The sequence below is a fragment of the Thamnophis sirtalis genome, unplaced genomic scaffold, assembly GCF_051295495.1.
Source record: "Thamnophis sirtalis isolate CommonGarterSnake01/CBP01778 unplaced genomic scaffold, rThaSir2_p1.2 scaffold_10, whole genome shotgun sequence".
Classification (NCBI taxonomy): domain Eukaryota; kingdom Metazoa; phylum Chordata; class Lepidosauria; order Squamata; family Natricidae; genus Thamnophis; species Thamnophis sirtalis.
The window spans coordinates 2,079,301-2,102,083 of record NW_028261390.1 but is presented as its reverse complement, the minus strand read 5'-3'; the positions used below and the strand labels follow the sequence as shown (position 1 = coordinate 2,102,083).

At 52.5% G+C, this 22,783-nt stretch overlaps 2 protein-coding genes across 3 annotated transcripts; both read right to left on the bottom strand.

Moving 5' to 3' along the window:
* Positions 1-983: 983 nt before the first annotated feature.
* On the bottom strand, positions 984-14,992 carry LOC106548570 (RING finger protein 145). Its single transcript, XM_087723912.1, is given in 12 exon segments — positions 984-2,890; positions 5,246-5,602; positions 6,989-7,136; positions 8,657-8,839; positions 9,815-9,955; positions 10,082-10,230; positions 10,232-10,267; positions 11,570-11,615; positions 11,617-11,806; positions 12,731-12,822; positions 13,558-13,666; positions 14,781-14,992. Coding segments are annotated over 12 exon segments (1,923 nt in total). The 5' UTR covers positions 14,950-14,992; the 3' UTR covers positions 984-2,587.
* Positions 14,993-17,344: 2,352 nt separating this feature from the next.
* LOC148043738 (CD209 antigen-like protein C) lies at positions 17,345-22,779 on the bottom strand. Of its 2 annotated transcripts, none has more exons than XR_015697806.1 (5): positions 22,687-22,779; positions 22,023-22,109; positions 20,641-20,792; positions 19,139-19,338; positions 17,345-17,731 (listed from the first exon to the last, which is right to left on the bottom strand). XR_015697806.1 is itself a non-coding variant. In XM_087723746.1 (5 exons), the coding sequence occupies exons 1-5, from the start codon at positions 22,721-22,723 to the stop codon at positions 17,572-17,574; spliced, it is 552 nt and encodes a 183-aa protein (XP_087579872.1). In that variant the 5' UTR covers positions 22,724-22,779; the 3' UTR covers positions 17,345-17,571. The 2 variants fall into 2 exon arrangements, 1 of the variants encoding a protein (XP_087579872.1); XM_087723746.1 differs by having other exon boundaries at positions 19,139-19,254.
* Between the last annotated feature and the right edge of the window lie 4 nt (positions 22,780-22,783).

Sequence of the window (22,783 nt, the reverse complement as noted above, 5' to 3'; positions counted from 1 at the left end):
CCGCCAGATATGCTGGTTTCCGAGATTAACAGGCAGGGTTTTTCACCACTGGGAAGAATCCTTGTTAATCCCTTCACAGACCCAATTGTGCACCGGGCTACACAACTCAGTTGTGCGACGGCAACCTGAACCCCTGGTGACCTGCGATGGAAACAGAAAAAAAAGGCCCCACTCCCAGTTTAAGAAAGCATCTGGTCCAGATTGTCCTTTGGAGCTGAGTGACCCATTCCGGAGTGGAATAACGAGAGTTGGAAGGGACCCGGGAGGTCTTCTAGTCCAACCCCGTTTAAGCCCTCTATACCAGTGATGGATAACTTTTTCAGTGCTGCGTGCGGAAAGCGTGCGCACAGCCATAATGCAATGCCTGCCCAGCCCCCCCCCTGCGCATGTGTATGTGACCGGGTGCCCCACCCCCAGGGATGCACGGACCTCCCCCACGTGCACCCCACCCCCGCACATGCGCTTGGCACATGTCCCGCCCCCCCCGTGCATGCGTGTATCGGTTCACCCTCCCAGCTCTATACCATTTCAGACAACGACTGTCCCGTCTGTTCTTAAAAGCCTCCAGTGATGAAGCACCTACGACTTCTGGTGGCAAGCTGTTCCACTGGCTAATTATCCTCCCTGTCCTGAAATTCCTCCTCAGTTCTAGGCTGCTTCTCTCCTTTGATTGGTTCTGCTTTCAGGCGCCCTGGAGAATAAGTTGACCCTCCTCTTCTTTGGGGCAGCCTCTCAAATACTGGTTGACTGCGATCACGTCGCCCTACGGAATTACGAGTCAGAAGGGACCTTGCAGGTCATCTAGTCCAACCCCCTGCTCAAGCGGGAGGCCCCCAAACCATTCCAGGCAAATGCCGGTCCAGACTCTTCTTAAAAGGCCTCCAGGGTGGGAGCACCCACAACCCCCGCAGGCACGTTCAGCAACAGATCTTGACTGGAGAAACGCACAACGCACACCAGGGTGCAAGGAAGACAACCGGGAATCCACTCACAACGGAGATATTTTAGAGAGTCAAAGAATTTGCCGCTCGCACGAAACCGCCCAATTCCTGCCCTTCTCCCCCCCACCCCATTAAAAAGTCCACCCGTGTGATTAATCTTTTTGTAAAGTTAAGCCCACTTTGGCACGTCAGATTTAGCGGCCGACTCTTCAGGATTTGAGGTTCGTCTCATGCTGGTCGGGTTTGAATTTGAGGGGGGGGGGAATTTTCCCCTCCCACTCTGGGGTTAATGACCCCATAATCACCCCCCCCCCCCCGCCCCAATCTTGTCCTCTTCCTAATTGTGGTTTTTTTTCCCTTTTCTTCCTCTTCGCACGCCGGAAATCCACCCTCTGGAACGAATTCCCCGTGGAGATTCGAACCCTCACCACCCTCCAGGCCTTCCGCAAAGCCCTTAAAACCTGGCTATTCCGACAGGCCTGGGGCTAAAGAGCCTTTGCCCCTCCCTCGAATGGTATGGTTGTTGTGTGCTTTTTAAATTGTGTATTGTTTTGTTCGTCTTTTTATTCTTTATTTGTACCCCCTTCCCTTGACTTGGATTGTGAGCCGCCCTGAGTCCCCTTCGGGGAAAAGGGCGGCATATAAATGAAATAAATTCAAATCCACCCCTCCCCTTTATTTCACATGTACCAATTTTTGCCCATTTCAAGACATGTAGACTTCAACTCCCAGAATTCCCCAGCCAGCGGGGGGTTATGGCTGGCTGGGGAATTCTGGGAGTTGAAGTCCATGTGCCTTAAAGTGGCCTGCATGCTTTATTTAGCCAGAGAGCAAGAGGCCTGGGACGGATCTTCTGCCACACAACTACCGCAACACGCAATGGGCAGAAGAGGGTAGAGAGGAATTCGCACCTGCGCCGTGTTTGTGGCCTCACTGGGCTGGGTCACCCCTGGGACGCCAGGCGAGTTACCTGCCTGCCTTATGGACTTGCCAAATGCCACCCGCTTGCTCCCCCTTCCCCAAAAATCCACGAGGAAGCCGCAGAGCCCAGCTACCAGGCTGACGTCAGCCTGCCTTGTTCGGAGAGTCGAGCCGGCGGGTTTTCCGATCACAAAAAAAGGTGAACGCAGCAACGGGTTTTCCGAGCCCCCACTGTGCATAGTTCGAAAAATACACTCCTCCGGTTGAGGTTCCTGAGTTAGGCTGGCAAAAGGCAATTGACAGGGTAAGGGGAAGCCGGAAGGCAGGTTAGGGGATACAAGGTTTTTTTGGGGAGAAACACCCGCGAGTGACGGCTGAGGGTCAGGAAGGGAGGCGGGAGGATGTTCCTGAGATTGTCCAGTTGCTCACAGATAGCGTCCGGTTTCTCCTGAACCCCGCCCACAATCTCGGCATCGCGAGGATGGCTGGCGGTTGTTGCCGTGATCCTCTCCCGACGCCCCTCGGCACCGACGGCCAAGGGGGACCGGTGTCTCATTGCACACTGCGTAATCTCAGAGTTCGCTTTGGGGAAGGTGCTGCCCCATACACCGGACCCCTACCGATTCCCTGAGTTTTTCCGGACTTTCCAGCACAGGCAGTTGGGTCATTCCTTTTGCGGTGGGGGCTCTTTCTTGGGGACAGCCCAGATACAGCCCCTCGGGGACTCACAGGGTCTTCCCAGCAGACCCCCGTGGCCGAAGCCCAGGCTGCTCTGCGCAACTCGACGTGCCGGGGTCCAGCGGGCTGTCATTGTTGGCGTCTGCTGTGTTCTGGCGGCTGACGGATCCACCGCGCTCCGGCTGGGATGTCTCTTCTGCTCCAGCGTGGCTTCGCTGGACTTCCCGGGTCGCCGGGACTTGAACCGCCTTGTGGCAGAGGGGACAGGTGTCCTGCACGTAGAACCACTTGCGAAGGCAGCCTTCGTGGAAAATGTGGCCGCAGGGCATGATCACGGCGAGGGTCATTTCCTGGGAAAAAGAGAGAGAGAAAGGGAGGTGAGGAGAAGAGACCTGCGTAGACCTGAGCTTGGAGTGGATTCATTTATTCATTCATTCATTCACTCACTCATTCATTCATTTATTTATTAGACTTATATACCGCTTCATAGAGCTTTCAGCCCTCTCTAAGCGGTTTACAGAGTCGGCATATCGCCCCCAACAACAATCCGGGTCCTCATTTCACCCACCTCGGAAGGATGGAAGGCTGAGTCAATCTTGAGCCGGTGAGATTTGAACCGCCGAACTGCAGATAGCAGTCAGCTGAAAGTGGCCTGCAGTATTGGCACCCTAACCACAGCGCCACCTCGGCTCTTATCTATATCAATCTATCATCTATCTATCTATCTATCTGTCTGTCTGTCTGTCTGTCTGTCTGTCTGTCTGTCATCTATCTATCTATCTATCTATCTATCTATCTATCTATCTATCTATGTATCTATTATATCTATCTATCTATCTATCTATCTATCTATCTATCTATCTATCTATCTATCTATCTATCTATCATCTATCTATCTATCTATCTATCTATCATCTATCCAGCAATAGCAATTAGACTTATATACCGCTTCATAGGCTTCCAGCCCTCTCTAAGCGGTTTACAGAGTCAGCATATCGCCCCCAACAACAATCCGGGTCCTCATTTTACCCACCTCGGAAGGATGGAAGGCTGAGTCAACCCTGAGCCGGTGAGATTTGAACCGCTGAACTACAGATAGCAGTCAGCTGAAGTGGCCTGCAGTACTGCACCCTAACCACTGCGCCACCTCGGCTCCTGGATCTCGGCCACGTCCACAAATGACAAAGAATTCATCTGGAACGAAGATCTTGCTAGGGTGAATTTGAGGGGATACAGGTAGTCCTCGACTTACGACCACCATTGAGCCCAACATTTCTAAGCGAGCCAGTCGCGAAGTGTCCCATTTAACGATCCTTTCTTGCCAGAGTTAACTGAATCCCTGCCGTTGTTAAATGAGTGAAACCGTTTGTTAGGCGAATCTGCCTTTCCCCTTGGCTTGACTTGTGCCCCATTTTGCCACTTTCTTCGCCCCCGTCGTTCAGCGAATCACTGTGGCGGTTACGTTAGTCACACAGTTGTTCAGTGAATCCGGCTTTCCCCGTCGACTTCGCTCGCCGGAAGCCCGCCCACGCGGATTGGCGTGAGCCCCCTGTCACATGTACGTGGTCACATGTAAATTGAGATCATGTGGCCGTGGGGAAGCTGTAACGGCCGTAAGTGTGAAAAACAGTTCCTCACTTCACTTTTTTCAGGGTGGTTGTAACTTTGAACCGTCACTGAATGAACCGGTTTGTAAGTCAAGGATTAGTGCTGGATTTTTAAATAAATGCTGCATTTGTTATTCGTGGGATTCCATGTAAATTTCGGAGAATCCTTGGCAGTTGAATGAAGGAGGGTGGGGAAGACAAGAGAGTCTTTGGGAAGTCTACGGGACCTTAAAAGCTGGACGGGACCTCAAGAGATCATCCATCCAACCCCTTTGCCCAGGTGCCTATGGAGATTCTCCGTCATCCAGGTCGTGGTTGTCCAAAAGGATGTTTTTCCTTTTTCAAAAAGTGACTGGACTTTCTGTTTTTTTTCTGAATATATTTCGCTTCTCATCCCAGAAGCTTCTTCAGCTCGGCATGAATGGTGCAGAACGGAAGGATTTACACTCCTCGCACACACGAGAAGCGAAACGTCTTCAGAGGAAAACCAGAAAGTCCAGTGTTGGGAAAGAAAAACACCACCGTTGGGACCCCTTGTGTTGTCATATAACTCCTTGGGTAGGTGTGGCGGTCACCATGGCCCAGTGCATAACAGGGCACGCGCAGCCACGCTGAACCACACAGGTGCCTTTTCTCAACATTGGCCTCATGGACAAACCACGGGGTACTTCACACCCTTGCCCAGGGTTTAAAACGGGGGTGTCTGACTCAAGGCCGAGGGGCCAGATCCAGCCCGTGGGGGGCTTAGATCTGCAAAGAGTGAGCGGCCCCGTCCGCGATGCCTCTGGAAGCGAAACCGGAGCTCCGTGTTCGCCGGCAGAGGATTGCAGGAGATTGTTGCAGCCTAAAACGGAGCTTGGAACCCCGTTTTCGTTGGCAGACGCCAAGCTGGCCACACCTACCCTGGCCCCGCCCTGCCACAGGTCAAACGCAACTCTGACGCGGCCCTCATTGAAATTGAGTTTGACACCTCTGGTTTAATCCATCCTCAAGCTATCTGGATGCATTACAGCACAAAGCCCATCAGGTCTCCCCAGTGGGGGAGAGGGGGGACGCAACCGCTCACTCCTCGCGGTGAGGGTGAAGGGGGCAGCTCACCTGGAAGCAGATGGCACACAGGTCGTTGTGGTCCTCCAGCTGCCTGCTGGTGGCCCTCGGTAGCAAGCCGATCTTCTTGGCGGCCTCCCAGCGGAGCGAGAAGTTCTTCCAGCCGGATCGGGCCCTCAGCCAGACGTTGAAGTAGCAGTGGACGATGATGACCGAGGCCCCCAGCCACGTCCACTCCCCCACGATGGAGCCCCAGGTGCCGTAGCTCACCACACACAGGGCCACCAGGAACTCCAGCACCCGGCTGACGGCCTGGACGCAGTAAAGGATTTCGTCCATCTTCTCCACGGGGGTCTTCTGCAGGAGCTCGGACAGGAAGAGGCCGTAGACGAAGAGGGTCCCCGTCACCTACGAGGGGCAGGGAAGTGAGCTCGGCTCCCACCCTCCTCCTGACGACTCGGGGGGACCCCGGAGACTGGGCTGTGCCTGATGGGTTGTTTGTTGTGGCAGCTTCATCCCCTGGAAGCTTTCAAGAAGAGACTGGGCTGGCCTCGGTCAGAAATGGTGCAGGGTCTCCTGCTTGGGTGGGGGTTGGTCTAGATGACCTCCAAGGTCCCCTTCCAACTCTGTTAAGAGATTGGGTACCCAACGGGGGAAGCTTCTTACTGGGGTAGACTCCGGTAGTCCTCCTCTTACGACCGTTTATGGAGTGACCGGAGTTACAATGGCGCTTAGGGACTTAGGACGGTGGTTCACACTTATGACCGGTGCAGTGGTCACCTCACCTAGTCAAAATTCAGCAACCTGGCAACGGACTCCTAATTATGATGGTCGTGGCATCCCCTGGGGTCTCGTGATCGCCTTTTTTTAGCTTTCTGATGGTACAGAATTACAGAGTTGGAAGGGACCTTGGAGGTCATCCAATCCAACCCTGTCCAAGCCCTACTCCATTCTGACCGAGGGCAGCCCAGTCTCTTCTCGAAAGCTTCCAGGGATGAAGCGTCTAACTCTGTCATTCTGTCTTCTGTACAAGTTAGGAAGGGAAGGATTGGGGTAACACGACGGCAGTGTTCCAATATTTGGGGGGGGGCTGCCCCAAAGAAGAAGGAGTCAAGCTATTTTCTACCTGAAGCCCCTGGAGGGAGGACAAGAAGCAATGGATGGAAACTAATGAAGGAGAGAAGCAATCCAGAACTAAGGAGACAGTGAGGAGAATTAACCAGTGGAACAACTTGCCACCAGAGGTTCTGGGTGCTTCATCATTGGAGATTTTTAAGAGATTGGGACAGCTTTGAAATGGGATCTCCTGCTTGAGCGGGGGGCTGGACTAGAAGACCTCCGAGGTCCCTTCCAGCTCTATTCCGCTCCTGATTCTAGTCAAAGAGAAAAACAACTAAAGAACTAAAGAAGGATTTCATGACAGTGAGGACAATTAGCCAGCGGAACTGCTTGCCACCGGAAGCTGTGGCCGCTCCATCACTGGAGGTTTTAAAGAAGAGGCTGGGTGGCCACTTGTCTGGAATTGGGTAGGGGGGGGGTGTCCCCCGCTTGAGTCAGGGGTTGGACTAGAACAGTGTTTCTCAACCTTGGCAACTTGAAGATGTCCGGACTTCAACTCCCAGAATTCCCCAGCCAGCGAATGCTGGCTGGGGAATTCTGGGAGTTGAAGTCCGGACATCTTCAAGTTGCCAAGGTTGAGAAACACTGTCCTAGACACTGAATTGTTTATACACGAATGCTGGCTGGGGAATTCTGGGAGTTGAAATTTGAAGATTTGGGAATGCCGAGCTGTACCTGCAAGGAGGTCAACATGCAGCTGGAGATGAGGATCACCAGCCAGAAGTCCAGCTGGAAGAAGTGGGCGATCTTGTAGGCCATGACGCCCGGCGTCACCAAAAGAAACAGGCACAGGGTCACGCCACGGAAGTGTTTCCAGAAATTCCTGCAAGAGGAAGGGGGAGAATTGGATAGAGCAACGGATGAGGAGTCCCCCCCCCCCACTTCTGACAGACTTCCCAAGATCATGAAGCCGACTCCTCGTCCCGATAAAACCCCTTTTATTGAGATTGAAGGGAATTCCTCTCCAGCAAAGTCCCGGCCGACAGTCTTTCCAACTACGGACTTTATCAGGCTTGGAGAGCAGCCAGGCCGATATCTTCCAAACGCCAGGCTGTAGCAGCAATTCCTTGGCAAGGAGTCAGGAAGAGATCTTCACCCGAATGAATGGAATTAATTGCCTCCTGCAAACTCCACTCCCCTTTCGCTCCTCTTTTATTCCCTCTGGGAGGGGCCATTCACCGTCCACCTGTGGCTTTATTCCTGAGTGGCCCTTGTAAATTAGCTGTTCCCTTCTCCTGGCAGCTCTAAGCATGCGCACACTGGGAACAGGCTCCACCTGTTCTTCTGCCTCACTGTTGTCCGACTCCGAAGGCAGCTGATAACTGTCGGACGGCCCTGGCCCCCTCTCTGCCTCCGACACAGAGCCCTCCTCTGAGCCTTCCCCAGACTCCAGGACTGGCCCATCTTCCTCCCCAACCCTCCTCACTCTCCGAATCTGCTGCCGGCTTCACTGGGGCCCCCACAACCACCCCATTTCTCAAGCCAGAAGGGACCACCCTGGGGTTAGATGGCATCCAAGAAGGCAGTCCTCGACTTACGACCCCAATTGAGCCCAATGTTTCCGTTGCTGAGCAAGGCGGTTGTTGAGTTTTGACCCATTTTACGACCTTGCTTGCCACCGCTGTTAAAACAAATCTCTGTGGTGGTTAGGTTAGGAGCATGGTCATTAAGTGAATCTGACTACCCCCTTGACGTTGCTGGTCGGAAGGTCGCAAAAGGGGATCATGTGGTTCCCCTGGGACGCCAGAAGCGTCATTAATATGAGGCAGTTGCCCAGTGGCTGAATTTTGATCACGTGACCATGGGGAGACTACGACGGTCATAAACGTGAAACATGGTTGTAAGTTGCATTTTTCCCCCCAGTGCTGTTATAACTTCAAACGGTCACTAAATGAACTGTTGTTAAATTCGAGGACTCACCTTGAGGTTGTCGTTTTGAATGGTCGCTAAGCGCCTGGTTGTAAGCCGAGGACCACCCGTAGATAAACACAGGGGGGTCCTCAACTTACGACAGTTCATTTAGTGACTGTTCGTAGTTACAACGGCACTGGGGGAAAAAGTGACTCAGGACCGTTCCCCACACTTATGACCGTCGCAGGGCTCACGTGATCAACATTCAGACCCTCCACAACTGACTCACACTTACGACGGCTGCACGATCACATGACGCAGGGGGGGGGAGCCGGATTCCCTTCACAACCGTGGCGAAATGGGGCAAAGCAGACTTAACCCAAGGTCTCGCTTAATGACGCCGTTTCGGCTCGTACGTCGAGTAGCCCCTCTTCTTCCCAGCTGCATGGAACGCCAGGACTGGAAAAAGCCCCCCCCTCCCATCCCCCCTACCTGTTCTGCGAGGCCCCCAGACCCAAAAGGACCGGCTCGGCTATTTCGGTCACGGACTGGAGGGTGGAGGTGGCCACGATGAAGAAGATGATGGTGAGCAGGTAGGTCCTCTGGAGGAGCTGGAGGCCCAGCAGGCCCGTTTGGATGGCCAGCAGCAACAGCGTCGCCCCTTCCGTCATGCCCCTTTGGAGAGAGGTGGGGGGGGTGGGAGGTCAAAAGAGATGGAGGGGGGGTCATGTTACTGGAGACCCTTGGAGATGGGTTTCGGGAGTGGGGAGAGGGAGAGAAAGAGGAAGGGAGGGAGAAGTAGAGAGGGAAGAGAGAAGGAGAGAAAGAGAACGAGGAAGGGGGGGAAAGGAGGAGAGAGGGACAGAGAGGGAGGGAAAGAGGAAGGGAAGGAGAAAGAGAGAAAGAGGAAGGGAGGGAGAAGGAGAGAGGGAGAGGAAGGGGGGAGAGATATAAAGAGAGGGGGACAGAGGGGGGAGAGGGAAGGAGATAGAGGAAGAGAGAGGGAAAGAAAGATGAAGGGAGGGAGGAGAGGGAGAGAAAGAAAGAAGAGAACAGAGGGAGAGACGGGGAGAGGGAGGGAAAGAGGAAGGGGGAAGGAAGAGAAAGGGAAAGATAGATAGAGAGGGAAGAGAGAAGGAAGGAAAGAGAAAGGGAGGAGAAATAGAGGGAGAGAAAGAAAGAAGAGAATAGAGGGAGAGAGAGGAAAGACAGAAGGAGAGAATGAGGAAGGGGGAAAGAAGGAGAGAGGGGGGAAGCGGAAGGGAGGGAGAAGGAGAGAAAGGGAGATAGATAGAGAGGGAAGAGAGAAGGAAGGAAAGAGAAAGGGAGGGAAAAGGAGAGAGGGAGAGAAAGAAAGGAGAGAATGGAGAGAGGGGGAGAGAATGGGGAAGGGAGGGAGAAGGAGAGAGGGAGAGGAAGAGGGGGAGATATAAAGAGAGAGGGACAGAGGGAAGGAGATAGAGGGGGAGAGAGGGAAGAGAGAAGGAAAGAAAGAGACAGGGAGAGAAAGAGAGGGAGAGAAAGAAAGAAGAGAACAGAGGGAGAGAGGGGGAGAGAAAAAGGGAGGGATGGAGGAGAGAGGGGGAGATATATATATAAAGTGAGAAGAGAGAGGGGGGGAGAAAGAGGGAGGGGAGAGAGGGCTCTCACCTGTGGGTGACGCTGTCATCCTGGAGGCCTCCGCAGCCACTTAAATAGAGCCTGGTCAGCTGGAGGAACCCCAAGGCCAGGTAAGAGACGGCGCAGGTGAGTCCGAGGAGGGAGTAGGGGGAGCTGCAGCACCTGGCCACGCTGGGGAGGCCGAAGAGAGGACAAGGTGGACCAGCTGCCCCAGGGATGCCTCCCCCTCTTCCACCGGAGGGCAGCCCCCCCCCCATCGCCCTCGCAGCCCCTCGCCCCAGGTGCAGCCCCTCCTACCTGCTGAGGAGGAGGAAGAGGGCAGCCCTGCTGGGGCCGAAGGGGGCGGAGGAGGAGGAGGAGGAGGCCAGGCTGAAGATCTGCAGGGCGAAGAGGACCAGCCAGAAGGAGCAGAAGACCACCGGCAGAGCCAGCCGCTTCCAGAGGGACCCGGGCCAGGGTCACCAGCCGATCGGCCTCCGGGTCCTGCAAGGGGAGACGGGGGGGGACCCCACTCGGCTAAGGACGGGCGTGCCGACACCCGCCAGCATCCAGTGGGGGCTTCCTAAGGGGAGGGGGAGGAGGAGAGCCAGCACAACGACCCCTCGAGGCGGGCAGCTGAGAAGCGGAGAGGGTGAGATTGCCACTCTCACCAGCCCCGGGTTTGCCCTCCTGGGGGGTCTCCTCCCCACAGCCACCAAGGCCTCTTCACGCCAGGCTGTCCTGGAGAAGCCACCCTGGGACTGAGGGAGGGGCAGCAAGGGCCCTTGGAGGGGGAGGGAGAAACATTGGGGGGGGGAGGAGGAGGAGAGGGGGAGAAAGAGGAGGAGGGAGAGAAGGAGGAGGAAGAGGAAGAGGGAGAGAAAAAGGAGGAGGAAGAGGGGGAGAAGAAAGAGGAGGAGGGAGAGAAGGAGGAAGAGGAGGGAGAGGGGGAGGAGGAAGAAGAGGGAGAGGGGGAGGAGGAAGATAAGAAGGAGAAGAGGGAGAGAAAAGGAGGAAGAAGAGTGGGAGAAGAAAGAGGAGGAGGTAGAGAAGGAGGAGGAGGAAAGAATGGGGAGGAGGAAAAAGAGGGGGAGATGAAAGAGAAGGAGGAAGAAGAGGGAGCGGATGAGGAGGAGGGAGAGGGGGAGAAGAAAGAGGAGGAAGAAGAAGGAGATGAAAGAGGAGGGAGGGGAGAGAAGGAGGAAGAGGAGGGAGAGGGGGAGGAGGAAGAAGAGGGAGAGGGGGAGAAGAAAGAGGAGGGAGAGAAGGAGGAGGAGGAAAGAGTGGGGAGGAGGAGGGAGAGGGGGAGAAGAAGGGGAGGAGGAGGAGGGAGGGGGAAGAAAGAGGAGGAAGAAGAGGAGATGAAAGAGGAGGGAGGGGGAGGAGGAGGAAGAAGAGGAAGATGGGGAGAAGGAAGAGAAAGGGCGAGATGAAAGAGGAGGGAAGGGGGAGAAGGAGGAAGAGGAGGGTGAGGAGGGAGAGAGGGAGGAGGACAAGGACTGTGGGGTCCTTGGTGCTCTTAGAACTTGGTAGCTTCCTTGTAGACATTCCATGACCCAACTAGGGAACATCATCAGTGCTAGGAGGGAGTGGGGGCTTTAGGAGAGGAAGAGGAGGAGACTGGGGGTGCGTCCTGGATGCCCTCTGGGGTTTCCTTTCAGGACCCAATGAGTCATTAGTGGTAGAAGGTTAGTGGCCGGGGGGGGGAGGAGGAGGAGGAGGAGGAGGAGGAGGAGGAGGAGGAGGAGGAGGAGGAAGGGAAGGCCGAGCCCCCCCCACCTGCAAGAACCCCCCCCCCCTCCTTACCTGCAGGATCTCTCGGCAGCCGCGCACAGCCCCCGCGGAGAAGCCCCAGGAGGGAGGAAGCGGCCGCGTGGAGGAGCTGCAGGGCCGCCAGGGCCGCCCCGCAGGAGCTGACGGTGGGCAGAGCCTGGGGAGGGAGGCGGCACAGCCGGGCAGCCAGCGGGAGGAGGGGGGCGCAGAGCAGCCCCGCCTGCCGGGTTTTCAGCAGCAGAGCGCAGAGGGCGATGACCGCCACCTGCCCTGGGAGGGACGCAGAGACGGAGGGGGGGGGAGGAGGGAGAGTAAGCGCCTCGCCCACTGAGTTCCCGTCCACGCTGGGCCGCGAGGGGGGTGGGCTGACCACCCACAGCAGCTGCCCCTTCTGCCCCCCCCCTCGGGGTCCTCAGAGGTCACCCCCCCTCAATGGGAATATGGAGCTGGGAGCCAACGTATTTTGAGGGTCCCAGTTTGGAGATTGGGGTGCTGGTTAAGGCGGGAAATTGGGAGACGGTGAGTTCTAGTCTTGGGTGAGCTTGGGCCAGCCATCCTCTCTCGGCCCTCAGAAGGCGGCAATGGCAAATGGGAGAATCCTCCGAAAGCCTTTGCCAAGAAGAGGGCCGGGAAGAGCCCTTCTTCCCCTCTTCTTTCTTTCCTTCTTTCCTTCTCTCTCCACCTGTCTCCTTTATTCCTTCCTTTCCTCCTTTCCTTCCTTCCCCTCCGTCTCCCTGCATCCTTTCTTTCTTTCCTTCATTCTTCCCTCCCTCTCCTTCCTTCCTTTTCTCCCTCCGTCCATCTCCTTCCTCTCTTCCTTTTTCTCCTTCCCTTTTTCTCCTTCCCTTCTTCCTTCCCTCCCTGTCTCCTTCCTTCCTTTTTCTTCTCCTTTTTCCTTCCCTCTCGTTTCTTCCCTCCGTCTCCTTCTTTCCTCTTCCCTCCCTCCCTCCCTCCTTCGTCTTTCCTCCCTCCCTCCCTCCTTCCTTCCTTCCTCCCTCCTTTCTTCCTTTCTCTCTTTCCTCCCTCCTTTCCTCTCTTCCTTCCTTCCCCCTCTCTTTCCCTCAAATTCTCCGCAGCTAAAGCCAAGATCTGCCTGGGCAACCTGCCCCCTCACCTGTGCCCCACTTTCCAACAACAGGCCAACACATCAGGGGACCCCCTCCCAAAAAAAACACCCCCCCCCCAATTCCTCACCAGTCAGTGCAGTGGCAAAATGCCCCAGGGCCACCGGGTCCTCATAGATGGCGCCCTGGAATCCACGCCCCACCTCATGGTCTATGTAGTCCCTGGAAGAACAAAACAGAAAGCCCGCTTGGTTTTCTACAGCAGCCCCCCCCCCCCAATTTGTGGACTTCAACTCCCAGAATTCCCCTGCCAGCTGAAGTCCACCAATCGTGACAGTGGCTGCGTTTGGAGACAAATGTAATAGGTTAGTCAATAAATGCAATAAGCAAATGTAATGAATAAGGGACAAAAGTGAATTAATAAATGTATACATGGAATAAATTAATGGAGTGAATACATAAATGTAATAAATGTGACAGACGGTTCCTTCAAATCAATAAATTGGATCAATCGTTTAGTAAACGAATGTTGTATAAGCCAGTAGCTTTAATCGATAGAATATATTGAACAGCTGAATAAAAACAGCCCTGTAAGGTAGGCCAGGTTACACAAGGCGCCCCCCCAATGAGGGTCCAAAGCCAGGGCACTTCCCACCCCTCCTCCCAGGGGGCAGTGTTTCTCAACCTTGGCAACTTGAAGATGTCTGGACTTCAACTCCCAGAATTCCCCAGCCAGCATTCGCTGGCTGGGGAATTCTGGGAGTTGAAGTCCAGACATCTTCAAGTTGCCAAGGTTGAGAAACACTGTCCTAGACACTGAATTGTTTATACACGAATGCTGGCTGGGGAATTCTGGGAGTTGAAGTCCAGACATCTTCAAGTTGCCAAGGTTGAGAAACACTGCTCCAGGGTGTGTTTGTGTGTCTGTGTGTGTGTGTTGTGATGCATCCATCTTACCAGGCTACCTGGTGGGACAGGTAGAGTAGCAGGAGGGCCAGCAGGTGGAGGTAGAGTTGCACCAGGGAGAGGAGCGGGAGCACCAAGACCATCAGGCACAGCAGGTGACCTCAAGAAAGGGGAGAGGAAGTTACATTTCCTACTTTGATCTCAATTGCAAACGGGCTGGGCCGTACGTTTCATAAGTAAATACAGGTAGTCCTCCACTTATGGCCACAACTGAGCCCCGGCATTTCCGTTGCTAAGCGAGACAGTTGCTAAGGGAGCCTTGCCCCATCTTACGACTTTTCTTCCCCGTTAAGTGAATCCCTGCGGATGTTACGGCGAGTGAAGCGGTGGGTAAGTGAATCGGGTTTTCCCAGGTCACGAACCCCACCCCCCCAGGGACACTGCAACCGTCATAAACGCGAGTCACGTTGTCAAGCGTCTGAATGTACATTGCGGCACCAGGCGACGGTCATAAGGGGGAGAAAACAGTCCCAAGTCATGTTTTTTCATGCCGTTTTTAACTCCGAACGGTTGTAAGTCAAGGACTATCTATATCAAGGTCGGTTGGCTGGATTAGGGCCACGCAAAGACCCCACCCCAAATTCCACCCTCCCTCCCATCAACTCTCCCTTGCCCCCCCCAGCGCCCCATGGGAGTTGGAGTCTCCCCCCCCAGCAACTTTCCCTCCCCAACGCCCCATGGGAGTTGGAGTCTCTCCCCCCCCAGCAACTCTCTCCCCAACGCCCCATGGGAGTTGGAGTCCCTCCCCCCCAGCAACTCTCCCCCACCCCCCCAGCGTCCCATGGGAGTTGGAGTCTCTCCCCCCCAGCAACTCTCCCTCCCAGCGCCCCATGGGAGTTGGAGTCTCTCCGCCTCAGCAACTCTCCCCCGGAGCGCCCCATGGGAGTTGGAGTCCCTCCCCCCCAGCAACTCTCCCTCCCCAGCGCCCCATGGGAGTTGGAGTCTCTCCCCCCCCAGCAACTCTCCCTCCCAGTGCCCCATGGGAGTTGGAGTCCCTCCCCCCCCAGCAACTCTCCCTCCCAGTGCCCCATGGGAGTTGGAGTCCCTCCCCCCCCAGCAACTCTCCCCCCCCAGCGCCCCATGGGAGTTGGAGTCTCTCCCCCCCCAGCAACTTCCCTTGCCCCTCCAGCGCCCCATGGGAGTTGGAGTCTCCCCCCCCCAGCAACCCTCCCCAGCCCGCGTGCTCTCCGGGTGGTGCCCTTTCCGCCCCTCACCGGCGTAGTAGAGGCCCCAGAGGCAGCCCCCCCGCAGCTGAAACTGCCCCGCCAGGGGGCGCCCCGAGTCGGCGAAGGCCTGCGCATCCCACCGGTAGAGCAGGTCCAGGAGGGCGACGGGGGGCACCCGCAGCACCACGTTGGCCAGCCGCTCCAACCGGCGGGGCATGGCGGGGGAGGGGAGGGGGGGGCGCTGGGCTGACGAGCCCCCCTCCCGCCTCTCACGCCCCGCCTGAAGCCGCGACGGCCACCTTGGGTCAGGGCACGCCGGCGTCTCCGTCGAGCGCCACGTGGCGGCGCAATTTTCTGCGCGCCGCCATGTTTAGTGAGGGCATGTGGGGGTGGGAGGGAAAGGTCGCTCCTTCCGGCTCTGTTGGATGCGACTCCGCCTCCACCTCGGGCGCCCTCTGGAGGGCATGGAAGGAAACGGCCGTTGCCCGCCGCTGGGTTGTCTTATTTCACACGGGGGCTGCGAGGCGCGTTTTACGGAAAGGGCTGGAAGGGACCTCGAGGTCTTCTAGTCCAACCCCCGGCTCAAAGGAGGAGTGAGTTTATACTTCCCTATGCTATCCAGTGACTTCTCGAAGACCTCCAGTAATGGAGCGCCTAAAACTCAGATTAAGAGAGTTGGAAGGGACCTTAGAAGTCATCTAGTCCACACACACCCCATCCAAGCAGGAGACCCTACACCATTTCTGACAGAGGGCAGTCCAGTCTCTTCTTGAAAGTCTCCAGGGATGAAGCTCCCACAACTTCCGAAGGCCAGCCATTCCCCTGAATAACAGAGTTGGAAGGGACCTTAGAGGTCATCTAGTCCAATGCTCCTTTGCCCAAACAGGAGACCTTACACCATTTCTGACAGATGGCAGGCAGTCCAGTCTCTTCTTGAAAGCCTCCAGGGATGAAGCTCCCACAACTTCTGAAGGCAACTTCTGTTCCATGAGTTGGTTGATCTCCCTGTCAAGAAATTCCTCCTTATTTCTAGGTTGAATCTCTCCTCGGTCAGTTTCCATCCATCCTTGTTTGGCCTTCAGGTGCCTTGGAAAATAGCTTGACCCCCTCCTCTCTGTGGCAGCCCCTCAAATATTGGGAGACTGCGATCTTCCTTAGTGATGTGTAGTTTCAACAGTGAAAAATCAAGGAATGTCGCTACAGATAGTATCAACTTGTCTTATATAGCAGGGGTCTGGAGGAGTTGAAGCCACAAGTTGCCAAGGTTGGAGACCCCTGATCTATAGCACATAGAGCAGGGGTGGGGGAATGATGGCCCCTTTACGGCTTATGGACTTCAACTCCCAGAATTCCTGAGACGGCAAGGCAGAAATTGGCCCATGCAAACAAGCAAAGCCCTTTTCCATGGGATGCAGGCAACATGCAAAATCATGCTGCCTGCATCCTGTCTCTCTGGTCCATGGAAAAATCATCTGTCCACAGAAGCGGTCTCTGGTGCCCCAAAGGTTGAGGGCACTGCCCTAAAATATCCCCTTGGCTCTATTCTGATTGATTGAAATGGAGCAAAGAATCAAAAAGCAAATGGCATGACTTTACACAGCCAGGAGGTGGCGCCAAAGGCCTTCTTATGATAAAAGACGCCTGGTGTGTGTGTGTGGGGGGGCATCTTCCTCCTTTGCGGCTAGCAAGTTTGGGAGTTCTAGACCAGGGAAAGAAGATCTGGTGAAGGTTGGGGTGCAGCCGAAATTCAGAAAACCAGTCCTGACTTACGGCCAAAGTTACAACGGTGTTGAAAAAAAATGACTTTATGACGGTTTTTCACACCCTCCCCGGTGTTCATAGGAACAAAATCCAGATGCTTGCCAGCTGTCTCATATTTGCGACGGTTGCAGCAGTGTCCCCGTGGTCACATTTTGTGGCCTTCTGACAAGCAAAGTCAATGGGGAAGTCATATTCACTTAACAACCGTGTTACCAGCTTAACAGCAGTGATTCAATCAATCCATCAATCAGAATAGAGCAGGAAGGTTCACATATACTTTGGTGATTATTAACGAGAAATGTCAACATTTTTCTTTTCCCCTTTAGATTGTCTTAGACTTTAAATGGTCATTTTGTTAACACATATTAATAGATTGTTATTTAGAGATTGTTGCTTTTTGCGTTTGTGGAGAGAAAAATGTAAATAACCCCTAGTTAACTATAATACTAATACTAATACTAATAATAAAGATATGAAGGGATTGAGTCACAGAATATGGATAGTCCTCCACTTACACTTAGTGCACTTACTGACCATTCAGAGTTACAACAGCCCTTTAAAAAAGCGACCGATGACCGTTTTTCACCCTTGCAACCTTTGGTAGCGTCCCCAGAGTCTGGGCAACTGAATGGAGCTAGCAGGAGGGCCGGATGCCCTTCCCTGTTGCCAGTGCGGAGTTTTGTTCGGCAGATACAATCTCAGTGTGCCCAGAGAGAGAAATATCTGCCGCTACTGAGGATCGAACTCACAGCTTCCTGATGGGGAGGCGAGAGCGCCACCTCTAGGCCGCCGTACAACTCCTTTTGAATAAACTGAAAATGGTTGTTAAAAAAAAAGGATGAAAACAGAAAAGACAGATACTTTTTCCGTTTATTTTTTTTACCAGCCCTTGAAGTTGCCGAATAAGACAGTCTTTTTCATCTGGGGGAAAAAAAAACAGGACCGAGAAGAGATTTCGAAAGCGACGTTGAAGTCCTGATTTGGGCTGCTGTTTTTTAAGTGGCGGTTTTTGCGTTCTCTTTATTTTTCTCCCTGAGTTGATCGAACCAGATGTTTTTTCCCGTCATTCGGCCAGGAGCTAGGATAGCCACTTCAACTCCGGGGATTTCCTGCAAATGCCCTTCTGGTATTCATGACATGGGTAATTCGCCCAACACTTGTAAGGCTCTGGGCATCTGCTGGCCATTAGGACGCACTGTCTGTCTTTCGGACGCTGTGGGAACCCATCAGCCCAGTAACTGAAAAGAAGGAACAGCAGCCGTCAGTCCTCCGCACCAAAGTCAGATCCTTTTCACAGAACAACCGAGCTGGAAGAGACCTCCGAGGTCTTCTAGTCCAACCCCCTGCCCGAGCAGGAGGCCCTATACACGTTCTCAAGCTCAAGCAGGACACTCGATCCCATTCCAGAGAATCTCTTCTTGAAAGCCCCCCAGTGATGTTTTCTGGTGGCAAGCTGTTCCACTGGTTAGTTGTCCTCACTGTGAGGAGGTTTCCCCTTTGTTCTACCTTGTTTTTCTCCTGGATTATTTTCCACCCATTGTTTCTTGTCCTGCCTTCAGGGGCTTTGGGGAATAGGATGACCCCCCTCCCCCCCTCTTTTGCATCAATAAAGGAGAATGTTAGATGTGAGGGTTGAAATGGGGGGTCCTTGGTGCTCCCAGAGCTCAGCAGTTTTTTGCAGACATTCCATTACCCAAACTACCATACTACGTGGGCTATAAGACGCACGTTTTTGTCCCCCCAAATGGGGTGAAATGTCTGTGTGTCTTATACTGAATATTGCTGAAGCCCCACTCAACCGCTAGCCATTTTTTGGCCTCCGGACGGTCGTTTTCGGGACTTTTTTTGACCTGTTTTTGAGGCTTTTTTTGAGCCATTTTTGAGGCTTTTTTGGCCCATTTCCCCCCAAAGATGGGCTGAAAAGAGCCACAAAAAGGGGCCAAAAAACTTCAAAATGTGCCAAGAAAAGCCTCAAAACAGGTTGAAAAAAGCCTAAAAATGGGCCAAAAAGTTCCTTAAAAATGGGCCAAAAAAGCCTCAAAAATAGGTAGGAAAAAAGGCTGGAAAAAGGCCAGAAAAAGCCCCCCCCCCCAAAAGGGGCAAAAATGAGGCGTGCAGAGGCCAAAAACCTTTTGTTGTTGTTGTTTTCCTCTTCTAAATTTATGTGGATCTTATAGTCAGGTACGTCATAATCCGAAAGGCAGCAGCATCAGTGCTAGGAAAGAATGAGGCTTGGAAAGAGGAGGGGGAGGAGGAGGAGGAAGACTGCAGGGTCCCAGGTGCTCTCTGAGCTTGGTGGTTTTCTTGCAGACATTCCATTACCCAACTAGGTAACATCATCAGTGCTAGAAGGGAGAGGGGTTTACAGGGGGAGGAAGAGGAGGGAGATGACGATTGTGGGGTCCTTGGTGCTCTCTGATCTTGGTTGTTTTCTTTTAGACATTTCATGACCTAATTAGATCCTTTCCACAATCCTTTTCCCCCCCTTCTAACACTGATGATGTTACCCAGATGGGTCACGAAACGTCTGCAAGAAAACCACCAAGCTCAGAGAACACTGAGGACGCCACACACTGCATCATCTGCCTTCTGCCCCAGATGTGAAGCCATTCCAAGCTACAGACAGACTTAAGTGATACACTTACGTAGGATAGGCTGGAACGCTAGGGTTATGCCAAACAAATGCACCCTCCTCGGCATCATACTCATATCCAATCCAGAAGCGACCAGATCTGGAAGCAATTGACGTTCCTAGAAACCTCTGGAAAAACGAAGTCCTAAATTCTCACCTAGAACACTTTTAAGATCAGAGTCTCCACAGATGCATCTGTTAAAATATTCATGACTGGGAGAGACATGGGAACAAGGTCAGCCAATGAACAGACACAGCAACTAAGTCAGCCAATGGGAGTTTAAACAGAGTCTGTGCAGAGAATTGAAACAGAAACTTAAGCAGCCTGCTGCTCTGAGAAGTAAACTAGCAGTCTGCCTGGGCTTGTCTGCTGAAATGAAGCCAACTGCTGGTGTTTGCCTGTAGCTCTCCTGCACTGTGTTTCCTTGGGAGAACCACCTGTTGGTGTTGTACATTTATCCGTCTATTCTTATGTGTATAAAGGAGTTAATGAATCTAGCTGCATCAGTTATCTGTGGGTGCTTTCTGGATTTGAATCCATGCAACAAACTCTGACAGCATCTATGGAAGAATATGTAGAAGCAGAAATACAATCCATAGGACAGTGTTTCTCAACCTTGGTGACTTTAAGTCCTATGGACTTCAACTCCCAGAATCCCCCAGCCAGCATAGCTGGCTGGGGAATTCTGGGAATTTAAGTCCACAGGACTTAAAGTCGCCAAGGTTGAGAAACACTGCCATAGGATATACTTAGAGAAAAGAATGAAATATGTCAGGTCCCTGAAGCAATGCAACAATTAGGAGCAACCAAGGAGGAGCTTGGGTGCAATCTGTTTCCCCCCCCTCCCCCAATAAATGTATCAAGGATTATATCAAACCAATAAGAATAATACAAGCCCTAAGACAGAAATACATAATAAAATACACATTCATGTAGAACATTTTTTAAAAGTGCAGGAAAAAGCTCAAAATAATTACCAGTTAATAATTAAACATAACTACAAATTAATCCATTGCTCCCAAAAATAACAATCATTGCCCAATCCCATTAAAAAAAAACAACGAAACAAAACTTTAGGCATCACCAAAGATAACAATAGCAATAGCAATAGCAGATTTTTATATACCGCTTCATAGGGCTTTCAGCCCTCTCTAAGCGGTTTACAGAGTCAGCATATTGCCCCCAACAACAATCCGGGTCCTCATTTCACCCACCTCGGAAGGATGGAAGGCTGAGTCAACCCTGAGCCGGTGAGATTTGAACCGCTGAACTGCTGATCTAGCAGTCAGCTGAAGTGGCCTGCAGTACTGCACTCTACCCACTGCGCCACCTCGGCTCTTCACTTTAACCATAAACAAATTAATGTTGTATTCTTTTTTCTTTCGGGCAGCGATATTGAAGTCCCACAAATAAAGTCCCAATAACTGGGCTCTCGTCATCTTTTTGTCTTTTCTCTCAAAAGTCTTGCCAACTTTATCCAAATCCTTTCGAGGGAGGGGAAATAGTGCACTTACTTGCTCGTCCCTATCTTGAATGGACACAATTTCTGCTTCGAGGGTAGCACAGCGCTTTACCCATTCACCCTGCTGAAGCGTCTGGTCACCAAAATAATACATTTTACCTCCGTAGATTATCCAGTCTGTGGCTAGTCTGCTTTGGACGTCCTCTTTGAACGCAGTCGTGGTTTTGATGTGGGGAGAGAAAAGAGGGAGAGAAGGGGAAAAAAACAACAACACACCAACGTTGAGAAGAAGCACAGTGCGGTTCATACTTTCAACATCATTTATTGAAATGTGTTATTTTTAAGAAGGAAAAAACCCCTAGGATGTAGCGAAGCTTTCTTTCAGGGATAGGCGTAATGTGCATCATATCTTTCACACATTTTCTCATAAACATTTTGGGGTGGAATGTTCATGGCTTCCTCAATATTGTGATCTGGCGGCAGCCTGTGGAGCTGGCAGCGGAATCGGACAATGTGGAGGTTGGGACACCACCCTTCAGACCTTCCGCGCAGCCCTCAAGAACTGGCTATCCCGCCAGGCCTGGGGGTAAGATTTGATCCGCCCCCACCCGAATGTTGAATGAATGTTGTTTACTTTTTAATTATGTGTTATGTTATATGTTACTGTTTGTATCCCCTCCCTATAAGTTGTTAGCCGCCCTGAGTCCCCTCAGGGAAAAGGGCGGCCTATAAATAAACTTATTCCTATTCCTAAAAGGGGTGACTCGGGAGTAAAGCTTGGAGGTGATTGTCCCCTCCCATGAGACATAAAGGAGGAGCAAAGGCACCTGAGCCTTTGCAGGAAGCAATTTTGTTCGTTGTGGTCGGTTCAAACCCTGAAGCTCCTTTTGGACTCTGTGCTCCATTTGGCCTTGCAAAACCAATGGGCAGTTAGGTCTCCGGCAGCGTTTCAAGGGAGAGAAAGGTGGGTGCTTATCAGCATTACTGTGAAAGACTTTGGCAGACTTCTGTTGGACTCTTCACAAACTCTTTGTGAATCATTACAACCGTTTAAATAAAAGAGGATTTTTGGGACTAAGCGTGTGATTTATGCTTTCTCAGGAAACCTAGGTCAGAACACTAGATTTTCATTCGAAGAGACTAATACAGTTACTAGTACAGTAACTCTTACAACAGTTTGTTTAGTGACTGTTCAAAGTTACAACGGCACTAGAAAAAGTGGCCCAAGACTCTTTTTCAGACCTGTTTTACAGCATCCCCCATGGTCAACATTCAGCCACTTGACAATTGACTCGTATTTATGACCGTGCCGAGCTCAGAATCCGAACCTGTGCAACGGGGGTGCTTTCTGAGGATCTTTTTGGGTGTGTGTGTGTGGGATTTGAATAAACACCCGTAGGACAGGTGAAGGGGGTGAGCAGTACACAAACTTACCAATCGCACCTTCAAGTTCTTGATGCTGTATTGACAACAGCATCAAAGGAGTGGCCAACTTCTCCACTTCCAGGATCAAATCAGTATCTGAAACGCGGGTAGCAAGATTACCACTTCAGATGTTAACTAATGAGAATTTGTATTAGTTTAAAAAGCGATGCAAGTGACCAGCTGTCTGCAAGGAGTATCTATCCTTCCATTCCCCAACCTTCCAGTCCAGAGGAGGTATTCAACCAGTTTTGACCAGTTCTGGAGAACCGGTAGCAGAAATTTTGAGTAGTCCGGAGAACTGGTAAATTCCACCTCTGACTGGCCCTGCTCCATCTATTCTCTGCCTTCCAAAGTCCCAGATGATTGGGAGGGAATGGAGATTTTACAGTATCCTTCCCCTGCCACGCCCACCAAGCCACGCCCACAAAACCGGTAGTAAACATTTTTGAATCCCACCACTGATCCAGTCAAAGCTGAAGAAGCTTCTTGGAGAGCAGAGGCAACCCTGTGACCGTGGGATGCTGCAACCGGTTGTAAGTGCAAGCTGGCTGCCTGCCAGCACCCAAATTTTGTTCACACAACCACAGGTGAGATTAGGCTGCAGTTGCCCGAGCCATTCTTCCATTCTGCCCTAACCCACATTTACAGATTCAGGATGCGACTTTTTACTTACCGTTAAGCAAGTTATAATTTTCATCCACGGATACCATATACCTCCTAATACGCGCGACTGCTTTCCGAAGCGTCCCATGTTTTCGTTTTTCCATAAA